The 13,959-nt window shown below is 41.1% G+C and overlaps 1 protein-coding gene across 4 annotated transcripts in view; it reads left to right on the forward strand.

The window, feature by feature from the left end:
- Positions 1-223: 223 nt before the first annotated feature.
- Positions 224-13,959, forward strand: part of LOC101165974 (ephrin type-B receptor 2) — a 148,246-nt gene continuing 134,510 nt past the window's right edge. For 2 of the 4 annotated variants that reach the window (XM_023955297.1, XM_023955298.1), the window contains exon 1: positions 224-597. In XM_023955297.1, coding sequence (XP_023811065.1) covers positions 546-597 — 52 coding nt within the window. In that variant the 5' untranslated portion in view covers positions 224-545. The remainder of the gene's footprint in view (positions 598-13,959) is intronic. The other 2 variants (XM_023955295.1, XM_023955296.1) reach the window with 2 other exon arrangements.

The raw sequence follows: 13,959 nt of genomic DNA on the forward strand, positions 1-13,959 counted from the left end.
CACGTAAAGCTTCACGTTCGGCTGAAATTATGGATTTCGGGTTCGCCTGATGAAAGTTCAGACCGCAGCGCCAAAGTGAGCGGCGGGAAGCTCCAACAAGTCCCTCCATCTTTTATACGCGGACCCTAAACACTTAATTATCGCTAGGTACGGCGACTGTCCGTGATTGACAGCTGGGTTTATTCAAGCGGACGCGGAGGGGACGACGGGTTCTCCCGCCGAGGGTCCTCACTGAGGGCGGACGGATACAGACGCTTTTTTTCGTCAGCTGTTGACGTGCGGTTATCGAACGTGTCGCCTATGAACTGGACTATTGTCGCGCGGCTGCCGAGCGCCGCAACGTTGCCTGTGCGCTGCTCCGTGCTCCCCTACGTCTGCGCTTGTTTTGGTTTCGCCCAAACTTGGTTCAGATTTGAGTTGCTCTGCTGCCTTCTGGAATCGCGCGATTGGAGGAGAAGGACCGCCAGTTCCCCGCTCTGCCCCTTCTGTCAATGGCTCTCGGGACTTATTTCATTTGAATGTCTGGGCTCCTTAAGTGACTAATAATGGATATTCTCTGGATACTGTGGACTATACCTGCCGTCATAGCTGTCGAAGGTAAGCTGGTGTTTCCATCCTCGCGGGCAGGAGACGCGTCCGGCTCGTGCCGGTAGAGTTTGAGACAAAGCGCGTTAATAACAGCGTTAATTATTGGGATGTTTTAACTTCCCGCGAGCCTGTGTGCTGCCCGCGCGGTGGGCCACGTTCGGATGAGGAGGATGCGGAGCAGCCGCGCGCATCTGTCCCTGGAGGTGTGTCGCTTTTTTAGTTGTCACGCACACAGCTGGGTGTACAAGCATGAACGCGGTCCAGCGGCGGCATCTCTGTGAGGCTTCAGGAGGAGCTGCAGATCATGGCTTCAGCGCAGGGTTCATCATGGGAGCGCAGGCCGGGCCGGGCCGGGCCGGTCCGAGCCAGAAAAGGCAGCAGTCAGCGGGGCTCAACGCACAATGAGGCAGGTTGAATGGGAGAGCAGCCTGTCTGTGTGTGTTTACACAAAAACAACACAAAGACTGCTCACCCACCCGGCATTTACCACTATCATTTACATTTTAATTATCGAGATCAGCCTCACTAACCTATAACTCCCAGAGCAGCATTTTATTCTGTTTAGACATCATAATAATAATAATAATAATAACAATAATAATAATAATAATAACAATACATTTAAATCTATTTAAAAAAACGACAATAAATGGATATTTCTGAACTGGGACAGCGTCGCCCTTTGACAGGTCAGGAGACCTCACTGCTCCGTGGAAGTGTCAACCCAGTCATTTATTCCGTCTATTCTGAGGACAACAACAAATGTGGACTTCTTTGGTCAGCTCACCCAACCTCATGATTAAAGGTGGAACAGGAAGCAGTTTGAAACCAGAGGAAACAACCGGATGAAGCCAAAAAAAATAAAAATAAAAATCATGTTTGAACCTAAATTCTCTTCATAAATCTGGACTTAGATTTAAAAAGTGAAGGACAATCATTGTAATTTTGTAAAATTGTAGTAAAAACTCTTGGAACTCACATTAACTGCTTTAGTTTATTATTCAGATTAAATTACATATTTATAAAAACTAAAGGAAGCGGCACGCATTACGTTATATGTGTGCAGAAAAAATATTTGTACAATACATTAAATATTTTTGCTAACATTTTCTAAATATGTTAAATGTCAGAATCTATATGAAAACTAAAAATACAATCAAATAAAATCCAACAATTATATATAAAAATTTTGGTATTTTACTCTTGGCAAAGCAATATTTATTCTCATGTTAAAAATGAATGAAAATATATATTTTTGGTAAATTATTGAGATTGTTGCAAATAAATTACTTTCTTCCAAGAATATTTTTTTATTTCATGTTTATGAACTTTAATTTAAACTAAATATAAACACCTTCCATGTAAAATAAATTGTGTTAAAAGTAAAAACTGCTAAAAAAATGTGTAACATTATCCATGAGTGTGTGGGAAAAATATTAAAATAGTTTGTTTTCATTTAATTAGTAATAATATGATATCCCGGGTAATGAAATAATATCAAGTGTAATGTTTTTCTCTTGAAGTAACTTTTTTCAAGTGGAAGGACGGAACAGGAAATTAAAGCAAACCAACAAAAACATGACTTTCACACACTACGGTCCCTTTGTTTTTCCTTCAGAATGCATACAAGGCCTCTGGTATTGTTGCTGCTGCTGCTCCATCCTCTTTATTGTCCTTTTTTAAATTTCCAAACAAAAGTTAAGATTTTTACAGATTTAGATACATTCCCCGTTTCAGCAGTGATTCTGTTTGCATTGATAGCTGGAGTGCGAACACGACATGAGTTCGGCGAGCTGGTTTCGGGCTGTGTGTGTGTGTGGGGGGGGGGGGGGGGGGGGCTTCGGTTTAAAATGCCGAACGCCGTGGTCGAGCGGACCCCCCCCTTTCTTCTCAAAGTCTACCCTGTGACTCACCCTACCAGACTGTCCAATGGAGTGGCGAGGCTCGCTTACGTTGGAAAAATTAGAAGTTGAAAAAGAGGTCACTGCAGCTCTAATCCAAAAAAAAAAAAAAAAAGTCCCAGCATGCAACGGAAAAGAGCCCTCCAGTGGTTCAGTCTGACACAGAAACAGGACATTTTCTTGTTATTGTTTCTGAAGTGAAAGCCGGTTTAAACATGTATAGGTCACGCTCTGCTTTCAGCTATACATTTGTAACATCACAGTTGATTATTTATTGATTGAAGAATCTTTATGCAATGTGAGAAAGTTCCGCTGAAGTTTACCGTTTATATAAAGTTGAGATGTGGCAGGATCCTACAAAAGCCCAACTAAAAGGTGCAAACACTAAAGGTCTATTTGCTCTACAGATGATCCGTGAATAAGCGACCATGCTGTGGAGGATTAGAGGATTAAAACTCTGGTTGAACTTAACAAAATCGCAGCCGTGTCCCAAGTGTCTGTTTTACAAACAGCATGTCAACACGGCGGGCCGAGCTGCGGCCTGAAACCGGCCTCGACGCGTTGATATCTGAATCGAATCCGCTATCATTTGTCCTCAGCCTCCTCTTGGTATACTTCAGGACTTTGTTGCCCTACTACTTTTTCTTCATTCAAAAGTTGCGTTCAGCCGTTATTCTGCAGCTTGGATTTGTCGTTAATATGAATCGATGGAACGTCTTATTGCTTTAGTTAACAGGAAGTGACTGGAAAAGTAATGGACGCACGCTGCTAAGAAAAGTAGCCCAGCTCTGTCAAGCACGTCCCTGAAACACACATTGGATTTATCCCTTCATTAGCCGACCCATTCATTGTCATCAGTGCTTAGTTGACAGCCCCACTAATAACAGCGGCGCTGGTCTAATTCTGTTTAGAGGAGGCTCACATATTCATCCTGCAGCTAGAAAATTGATGAAGAAGGAGATGAGATTAACATCACCCATCATTGGCTTTCCTCCCCCTTCTTGTGTGTTGTGATGTTTCAGTGTCCAAACATTTTCTAGAGGGGTTGTTGCCGTGCGCATCTACAACCTTCCTCCAGACGAGAAACGTCATCTGTGGGGCCGGTAGGATGGCTTTCAGAGAACTTCTTCTTTTCTCCTGCCCTGCCCTCCTCTCCAATGGAAACGGGGCAGAATCCACAGAAGAGGGGGCTAAAGAGAGGTGGAATTGGTTCACAGCGCGGAGTCTTAAAATCGGCCGAGCATCAACCTGTCAAAACGGAGGCTCGCTCGGTGGACTTTGGGGTTTTTCTTAGGAGGGTAACGTTTAATCTACTCTATCGATGAATCGAGTTCTATTCCTACCATCCAGCGAAATCAATCTGTCCGAGGTCGTTTATGGAATCGACCTATATCATTACAAAAATAGTTTCAAAAGGAAATTGATTGATCTTGAAAAATACCATTTGGATTGATTACTGTACTGTAACTCTACTACTACTATAAATATACTATGCTATACTATACTATAACGTAAAAGTGTCATCACAGCGGACAACACACACGTGATGGCAGCATGAAACTGATTAGTCCATCGTTCCAGTCCAATGTGTGGAAACACTTCAAATTGATCAAAGCCATGTGACCATCCAGTGTGCTAGAATGTTCTATTAATGTTCCCTTTGGATTGTTTGGATTTGGAAAAACAACTAAGAATACAAGGAATGTGAAAAACTTCACCTGCACTGTTCAGTAACCAGGTATTTATCTCTGAGTCACACTGGTTGAATTTTTGGCTAAAGGAGGCCTGGATTGATTTTAGGTTTAGTGAATCGGATCCTTCAGCATGAAACAATATCGACTATGAACCGTGTCGTAAACTAGAAATGATGATAAGAATTGAATCGCTATTAAAATGAATCATCACACCCCCAGATTTGATCAATCCCATAGTTTCGAATATGCGTTTGAGCTCTCATGTTCTTCATCCTCAACACGCCGTTATGTTTTTTGAGTTCTGCCAGCTTCAGTGAACATGCTTTCTTTCATATGGAAATGTGTTTTTGAAAAGAGGATGTGCAACATGTATATGGAAGCCCAAAATAAAGACATGAAGGCAGGTTCTGAAACGGGATTAGATGAAGGTAAAATGAGCCACCGTATACAATTCCAGTGTTTTCTCAGTTCACCCAATGAGCAGATGCAGGGAGCTGGCCAGAACGCCAACCGCCACAGTAGGCTTTCACAAAGAATCTGTCTCTATTCAAGGCTTAATCCATGCTGCCGAGGGCCCAGGCATTGTCACTTTGCATGCAAAATTTCAATTAGTGCTGGTACCAGTTGTTTTACTTGAAGGGGGTGTCTCATTTCTGAGACATGTAAGGCTACCTTTTGGGATAGATCAAGACACAAGGAGGATTTTTTTCTTAGATGTGATTTTTCTCTCACCGCATCAGCCGACATTGCTCAGGACTGAGTAGCACTGCAATGTGAAAGCTGCTGTGGGCTCTCAATGTTTGGGAGATTTCCAGCTGTCAAGTTGATCACATATTATATTTTCAGTTTTATTGTTTTAGGGCCAAATAAAAATAAAGTTGGTCCTGGTCGTCTCTGGAGCAGCGGTGTGAACGTCGCCCCTGGCGTCGGCCAGTTTAACTCCACTTGTAGTAATCGACTGTTTGGACACCGTTTCCGTGGCGTTCAGCTGTTCACCTCTGAAAGCTTCAGTTATCTTTCACAGCCCAACTCTCCCTTCTCTTCTGCTGTTAACAGGCCTAGACTTTTGCCTTCTGGATATGATTCTAAAATCCTTTTTCATTTGCGGAACGTGTTTGATGAATAAACAGAAGTCTCCGAAAGTTGATGGTAAAGTCAAACACCGTTTATGTGGTGTTGATGCAGCTTCAGGTTGTCACATATTTGGGGGGGGGGGGCCTGGAATAATTTCTGAACTCAATCAGTGTCTGGGGTTCGGGTCAGTTGTAAGTTCATCATACTTCAGCCTTTACAGCGTTTATCCTTCATTAACAGAATCTTTGCCAACAACATGGAAACCCAATTTGAATGAAAAGTACAGACACTTTCACTGACTGTAAAGTAAATATTAAAACTCAATTATTGTTCATATACATTAGGAATGTCCAGATCCAATCATGTGATTGGAAACAGGACCCGATCACGCAGTTTCAGGCCTTTGTTTTTTTTACACTTGTCCTGTCCAACAGCTGAGCAAACAGATCAGAGCTGAGTGCCTCTTGTGTGAACAGATTTAACTGTCACACAAGGTGTATATTTGTATAAACCGCTTTTGTATTTGAGGCAACATTTAATTTTTATTAATTATATGTGGATACGTTTCTTGTAGTTTTGTACTTAACCGAATTTAGACGTTACATCCCAATCAGAGATTGGTATATACATTCATTCTCAACATTTGGATCAGGATCATGCATTTCAAGCTTACTATTAATTAGACCCCATAGACGTCTCTCACCTGCATATCATGAACTGATCACAACATTATATTTCCGTAAAGCACAGAATATTCCGGCACCAGTTTGAGCAGGAGCCACAAACGAAACAGGACTTCTGTTAGAGATACTTTCAGGTCCATAAGAAGAACATCGTAAATGCAAAATACTTTTGGCGCAAGTTTGCGATTTCAGGTAAGCAGGTAAGGACAAAGCTGTGTTTAATACAAAAAACATCATTTGACATAAAAAAAAAGATCACTCACAACAAATTACAAGGTTTACAAAATCAACATAGTCCAGAACGACTCAGTCCACACTACATTATCAAGAAAAAAGAAATCATTTTATTCCTTAAGCTAGAAAAGGACAGTAAGAATTAAGACAACACTTTTAAAAAGTTCTTACTTCCTGACACTGTTGCACTTTCAAATTTACGTTTAAAATTTGGCGCTTTATACTAGTCAATGGTTAACTACTTTTGCTCAGTTGTTCAAGCTACATTAGAGAGAATTGAACTGTTTAATATGCAGCCATTCAATTTCCCCACCGGTCTGTTTAAACCTTAAATCTTCGGGCCCAGATTAGTGTTTCAGTTTGGTGTACATTTGTGTATTCTGAAAAAAACAAAACTAAAAATTTAGATTAAAATATCTTTAAATTTACTAATTAGCAAGTAGCAATGATGAAACACATTAAACGCCTTGTAATAAGCCTTGTGTAATAACAAACAAATGAAATGTATTAAATTTAACCAAAACGTGCTTGAAACTCTTGACTTAAACAAATGGAAACAAATGCAGAAAGGCTACAACGACTCACTTTCTTCATGAGTCTGTTCAACATAATCAGATTTAAACCAAGAGATGTGGCATTCCTTATACATGTTCATATACATTTCTATTTAGAATGTGCTGTGGCATTAATAAAAGGAATCTCTTAAGATCAGTTTACCTGAGCAGCTCACATCATGAGACATTTACCACACAATTAAACCTAATTGCTGAGGGCATTGAGGAGCCAACTGTTTCTCAGTGTGCATCCTCTCCAGCCATATGGATGAAGTGCATTATAATATTAACGTATTCAAGTTAATACTTAAAGTTTGACATCTTGAAGTCCTAAAATAGAAATCTTTCTGTTGCTTTCAGTCAAAATGGTTTACATCCGAAGATCTATTTCAGTTAGAGTGAGTTCTTTTTTAATTATATTTTATTGTATTTCCTCTCCTTAAAATAGGAACAGGTGTCACTTTGGTCAACAATTCGGCCTGATTAGTTCAGAGACCAGATGGTCAAGCGGGCTGCTCCGCGATGCAATCTGGAATCAAAATATTTTCAGAGGAAACAGGTGGTCCATGTTCTTCAGGGATCCGTAAGGTGCTGGCAAACAACGACACCGCAGACCCGTTCTCACCTGATGAGACGTCAGTTACTGTCATCAGGAAGCTTGCTGGGTCGCAGAACACGCTTAAAAGCTGTAAGACGCAGGAAATTCTACACTGAGGCAGCAAACAACACAACAATAGCCAAATACCGAGACATTTCTGAAGTGGCTAAGCAGAAACATGGAAGAACACCCACCTGACATCGATGGGGGAAGCTGAAAGTGTGGATGACCTTTCTCATCTCAAAGAAACCCGGTTGTTTAAACCCTGGTTTGATCTTTGCGTTCATGTTTCTTAGTTGCGTACCAGTATATTCTTGCATAATCCACACACATTCTTTCTTGGGCTCCTTCACACAACACAAAAACCCAGGTTCATCTGTGAGAGTGCTTTTAACCTTGAATAGGATTCAATGACCTCTCCAGAGTCTACCACACGCCGTGTCCAATCACAGCAGGACAAGACTCTATCCCTCCTTTTTCCATTATTGAGGGAAATTGTGTAGTAGTGGACTCTTTTGAATTTGGTACTTGTTAGTTGTAGTAAGACTTTCTGAGGCCACATTTAAAAAAATAAATAAAAGTCTGTAGTTTGTAAAAGCTCTGTTCCACCGACGCATTTTCCATTTGATCTTAATCCTTTTTTTCTGTTGTACTATGCTAGTTGAACAAAATCATATTACTTATCGTCTGCAGTACTAAAGCATAGCCGAAGACTAGATATTTTTTGAAGTGTTTTTTGTGGACTCTGATATCATCTTTTCATGCATTGTCTGCTCCACTATGACGGGCGCTACAGAGGGACTCGAACCTCTCCGGGCAGGGCAGACGGGTGGGCTGGGTCCCACCGAAAGTCCAAATGTTCATCATTCCTACGGGTTTGGTTTTCGGTTGTGGGAAAAAAGTGTCGGTTTCTTGAGAGCAAAAGTTGAATCTTTGGGAAAGATCTGGGCCGCCATGGAGTCACGTTTAATTCTGGGAAGAGAGTTTTGGTGTTGATGCGAGAAACTTGCTTTTACCTTCCTGTAACCTTTCGAACATCTCACACAGAAATCTAGATCAAGGATGTCCTCATATCATGTTATCTTAATTAGCACATGTTAATTGGTCTAGCAGAGTCTCTGGGTAAGTCATATTTGTTAGCAGGAGCCTGATTCATCCTCACTCCCTCCCCCGGGAATCTCAGTCATTAGGATACAGTTAAAGTGCGTTTCCAGAATAGTTCTAGAGGCACATTTTGAGAGGGCTGCAGATCTAATCCACAGTGTGACGTCCGTAAAATTTGGATCCGTATGGATGGAAGCGCTTACCCAACAGTTGGCGTGCCTTTTATTCTCGTCACGTCTTCCGTGTTGATTTGAGTTGTGCACATTAGCAATGTGTCGCTTTAATATTCATCGTGGCAAAGCGAGATCCCCAGAGATTCATGGAGGAGTACTAGGAGGAGGAGGAGGAGGAGGAGGAGGAGGTGGAGGAGGAGGAGCAGAATAAGAAGGAGGAGGAGGGAGAGTGTACCCTGAGAGAGGTCAGACCTTGTTCCAGGGACCCACATCCACACACAACCCAGGTACTGTGACACTGCCTTTGTGAGCAGGCCCGGAGAACACAAACCCTCCGGATTAGTGTCCGTCTCCCAGTGTCCCCGGGAGTGCAGCCCATCATCCGAGACAAAGCCCGGCTGATTGCGTTGTCATCTGCATCACAAAGGGAGGGCTTTTCTACCTGAATCGTCGCCTGTGCCGCCCGGCTCTACATCACATCTATCAGAGACGGCGGGTGCACGCGACATCCACCTTTTGTTTTTGGTCCATCTCTGCCCCCCCCCCCCAATTCTTCCTCTCTGTCCCCCAGCAGCAGAACCCCGCCCCCCCCCCGTCCGTTCTGGGTGGAAACTACGATCTTGGACTGCAGCAGCACTGCAGTGTTTTGATGCAGAGAGACTGGTTTTGGTCCTCCAAAGGCAACACAACATCTGCTGCTGATCAAACATCTTTCTTCTGTCGGCGCGCTTCAGACAAAGCCTCAGTCAATCTTCTTAGCTCAATCTTTAGCTCACTCTGTGACCTAAACAGGTCCATGGGTCCAGCTGAGCTGCTGCCAGCGTCTGATTAGAGACCCTAGCAGACCTGCTCCTCCGTTACCGACCCGACTCAACAAACTTAACCTTTGGATTTTCTTCTCCGTGTCTCAGATTTCTCTCTAATATGCTTTACTGTAGCTGATTATAGCTGCAAGGTTTTAAAAATAATGTTTTTGTTGCTACAATTATAGCAAAAAACTCATGTGTCCGCGTTCCGACGTGATGTTTGTCTTCCTAAAGTGTGATAGTTTCTATTCACAGGTCATGGCCTCTGCTTAGAGAAATGGGAATTAACGCCTCGACGTGAACTGCTTTGGCCTTTAGCAGCATGTCTGCTTTAGAGCTCTGCAGCTATTTTCCTAAATTAATAGGACAGAATGGGGTCCTAATCATAGAACCATGCAAAATTTAGAACAGAAGACCCTGCAATGTCACGTAATTACATCAATTAAATGAGGAATGCCTACAATGTTAATGCATGTGGTGAACGATCTAAAACCATCATTTAACTGCGATTAAAAATGTTGCAAATAAAGCAAATTGGACGTTTTTATTCTCAATGGGGAAATCCTGGTTAAATAGAGGTTAATAATGAGTCAAAGCACATGACGTCTGAATGTAAAGTGGACAGGGTGGCATAACGGTCAAGATTGGAGCGGAGAAATCACACTTTTTAGTGATTGACTTCCTGTAATCCAATTATGAAAGAATGCTTCATACTGTTCACATCAGATTAGCCATTTGTATCAGTATTTTGATGAAAACTATATTCCTTTTGCTTTTTTTAGTTAAAGGCGGAAAGTTAAATTATAATACAAGATTTTTCATTTTGGTGATAGAAGTTGATAGCATTTTGAGCTAACATTGTACAGCTAAATGTAAGGCTAATCCATCATATAGCTTTGTATAACAGCTAAAAAAAATAAAAACAAATCCAAAAGCCTGTTTTTTTCTAGGACATAGTTCCTGCAGAGAGGCAGGAGTTCATTATAAATTCACCTCTGAGTTGTAGGCAAGACTTTTGGTTTGGAGCAACCCCGCCCCCCCTTCCCAGCACTATCTGTTGACACGCTGTAATACAAACAAACTAACAGGTAATTGAAAAAATTGTCAAAGATTTTATTTTATTTTTTTAAAATGTTTATCACGTCTTAGCGCCACCATCAGGAATGAAGGTTTATCATCTTAAAACATGACAGAAGCTACTGAATGCAAAGATGCAAAAACCCCATGAAATGAAGGGAAACAAAAAGGGAATGACAACACACAACCCGACCAAGCTGAGCTGAGGGACTCTTGATGTTCCTGGAGATAATTACCCGACTCCAGACAGCTGTGGGTGATCATTAGGTGAGACGGACAGCAGAAAACACCAAACCTGTACAGAAAATGAAATGAACCACAGAAAACATACCTGAAATCCAACAAACTCCCACATGGATGCTGAAATATGTCAGGTTTTTGGGTTGGATTGGAGAAATGATAAAGTATGGGATGGTTTTCACTCTAGTCATGTTCCTATGAAACAGACATCATTTAGCTGGATTATAGTGATACGGCACTCATTAATCATCTGCAGCTATAAACTCTATAATCAATACCAAACACTCAGCTCTGATGGAGCTCCTTGAATTGACACTCAAGTTGTTTCATATTCAGCAAAGCTGAATAGAAAATAGTCCTCAACAGGTTTTGGAGGGGGAAAAGTTGAAATGCTGTAAAAGTATCATGTCTCAATTTTTATCCACACAATGTCCATTTTACTTCTTTTAAGAAATTTAGCAAGAAAATCAAACCAGGAATTCGTTTCAGCTGCGACCAAAGGACCAATCCGTGCTTTTTCAGGATCCATAAAGCAATAATATCTATCACAATACATCATTGATGTCGTGACGTCAGAGTCAGAGGTCAGGAAATGGGCAGACGGCGAGCATCTTCCATGGCGTTCCTCTTTAGTGGACGGTTCTGCAGAGCAGCTGGAAAATCCATAAAGATTCTCCAGAGGAAAGCTGTGCATGTGAAATCAATACAGGGATGCAGCTGAGCTCATTAAACATAATGAATGTTTTAGGAAAGGGTTAAACATGCACAATATTATTAACATTGCCTTCAAATGACTTTTTCTTCTGTTAATTTCACAAGCAGACTGGGACGTCAACGAGACTCCGGACTTGTGTTTAGCGTTTGTGTGCAGTGAGTGAAGGAAGGCTTCTTAAACCAACTCAGTAAATTCAATTAAGTGAGATTTTGCCTCTTTTCAGATAATAATATCTACAAATTGACGTCTTGATGAAACCAGAACACAGTTACTCATTGTTTGTCATTATTTTTACTTTACTTTATTATGCAGTTTTTAAATTCATTTATTGTATTTTTTTTGTTTTACTTCGATCACTTACGGATTCAGTCGTGGTTAAAATTTATTTTAAAATATCTTAGTTTGGTCACTTTATCACGTCTAAATTCAATGAACATTTAAAGACTCCCCTTTGGATTAAATGTGTGTTCTTGGGGTTTTTAACATGTTCTTGTGGCTTTTTACTGAGGAAGGAGGACGAAATATGAAGAGAATGAAAGATTAAAAAATGCTGTTTTAAAAAGATCATATTTACACAGCAAGCTCCCTGCTCTGCTCCATTCTGATTCATCCACCAGCAGACATACAGATCCATGAACGTCTTTGTTTTCCTCGTCTGATCCGGATCTAAACTGTACGGCTGAATAACTCCAACATTGCTCGCCATCTTTGTTGCACCGGTATAATGTTTGGTTGGTGGTGTGAGGGGTTGTAAGCTAGCGGGAGAGCGTGTACACAGAGAGCTCTCAGTTACGGGTGACGGGAAGGGTGGGCGGGGTTGCTCCACAACAATGGTCGTGCCCATAACTCAGACGAATTTCTAATGAAATCCTGCCACTCTGCAGTAACTATGTCCAAGAAAAAAAAACAGTTTTTTTTAATTTTGGTCATAATTAAAGAGACCACTGTTTTTTAAAAATAGACCCAAAGATGATCGGAATGGGTCTTTAGGCTTTTGATGTGTTTATGTTTGCATATAAACCATGCTACAGTGCTGTAAAGAGACCAAAATGCAGGAACATGTGTAAGCTCAGCAGGGAAGAAGAGAGAAAGGTAGAGTTACTCGTCCTGACGGAGCCTCATGTGAGCGCTTTGAACCTGCTTCCCTCAGTCGGAACATTTGTCGTGGTCAGGTAGGCACACTGCAAGCATGTAGTGGTTGAAAAGGGAGTAATGTGGAAGCCTTTTGGAGAGATTGGAAAGCCATGTTTGGGATTTGTGGTGGTTCCTTGTCTGTGGCAGTAGTGGGGCTGCAGTGCATGCTGGGACTCAAAGGGTTCTGACTGATGGAAAACTTTCACCTCCAGCCTCCTAAAAGCAGCCTATTGAGTCCCTGAATACTGATTTACAATTATTAGAAATCCATTAACATGTAAACAAAACAAAAGTCTTCATGATGTAGAGAAATTTTCCTCATTTTCCTTCTTTGCTGTGATTTGTTGATTACTTTGTATCAACTGTGTTTTTATTTGTTTTGTGCCTAATATGTTGATTAATTTACACAGTTATATTGCACAAACAAGAAAAACAAAGAACAAAAAATAGTAACAAAACCAACCCTGTACCCGCTGTCAGATATACTCACATGAAAAAGAAAAAAGAATTAGCCATACATACAGAAGGTACAATAAAATCCGTTCCTGTGCATAAAACCAAAGTTAGTGTTAAACCTTTGTAGACTGCCGATTGAAAAAGTCCAGAAAAGGCTTCCATGTTTGAAAAACCTCTTTCTAATTTTCTAATTTGAGATGCAAGTGTTTTTAAAATGCAGGGAATGTAAAAAGGAAATACCTGATGATTCAAAGCGTGGTTCTTGAGATTGTTGCCGTACTTCCTGTCCTTTAAATGAAAAGTCGTTCAGGTTTCTTTCAAGTCTAAAAGCCTCCGTGTTAATTGATCGGAAATGGCTGTAAATTGTAGATCTTTGCGTTTTTCAGCGGTTCTCTCAGGAGAGTACCAAAGACGGAATCAAACCAATCGACCTGGAAAGATCCCGCTGTATCAACAGATGCTCATTTGAAGGCGCTATTGTTTAAAATTAGCTTTAGAAAGGAAAAAAAAACACACAAAGATGATAATGTGGTAGTCCTATGCCCCTTTACCTCTGTACAATTGTTGACATTTTCAAACTTTTTCATGCTTTCAGTTTGTAATTTACTTCCTTTGGTTTGCTGCTGCTGTTTGGTCCTCTCGAAGTCTGTCAACACACTTAACTACTTTATTGCAGTCATGAAATGATGAACCTGAGGATCTGAAAAGCCTTCGTTTGGTGCGCTGATGATTGTTTTCCAGAAAAATTTAGCTTCAGAGGTTCCATGAGCCGCTCTTTGAAACTTCACAACTGCATGAAGATGATAATGATCACAAAACTCTGAGCTCAGTCGTTGAGGATCTTTTCAGTAGAAAGGTGTTTTTGTCAGAATAACATCTGTCAATGATTTCTTTCAAAAGTGAATTCTGAGTCGAGTCTCGGGATGTC

The sequence above is a fragment of the Oryzias latipes genome, chromosome 5 (assembly GCF_002234675.1).
Source record: "Oryzias latipes chromosome 5, ASM223467v1".
Lineage (NCBI taxonomy): Eukaryota > Metazoa > Chordata > Actinopteri > Beloniformes > Adrianichthyidae > Oryzias > Oryzias latipes.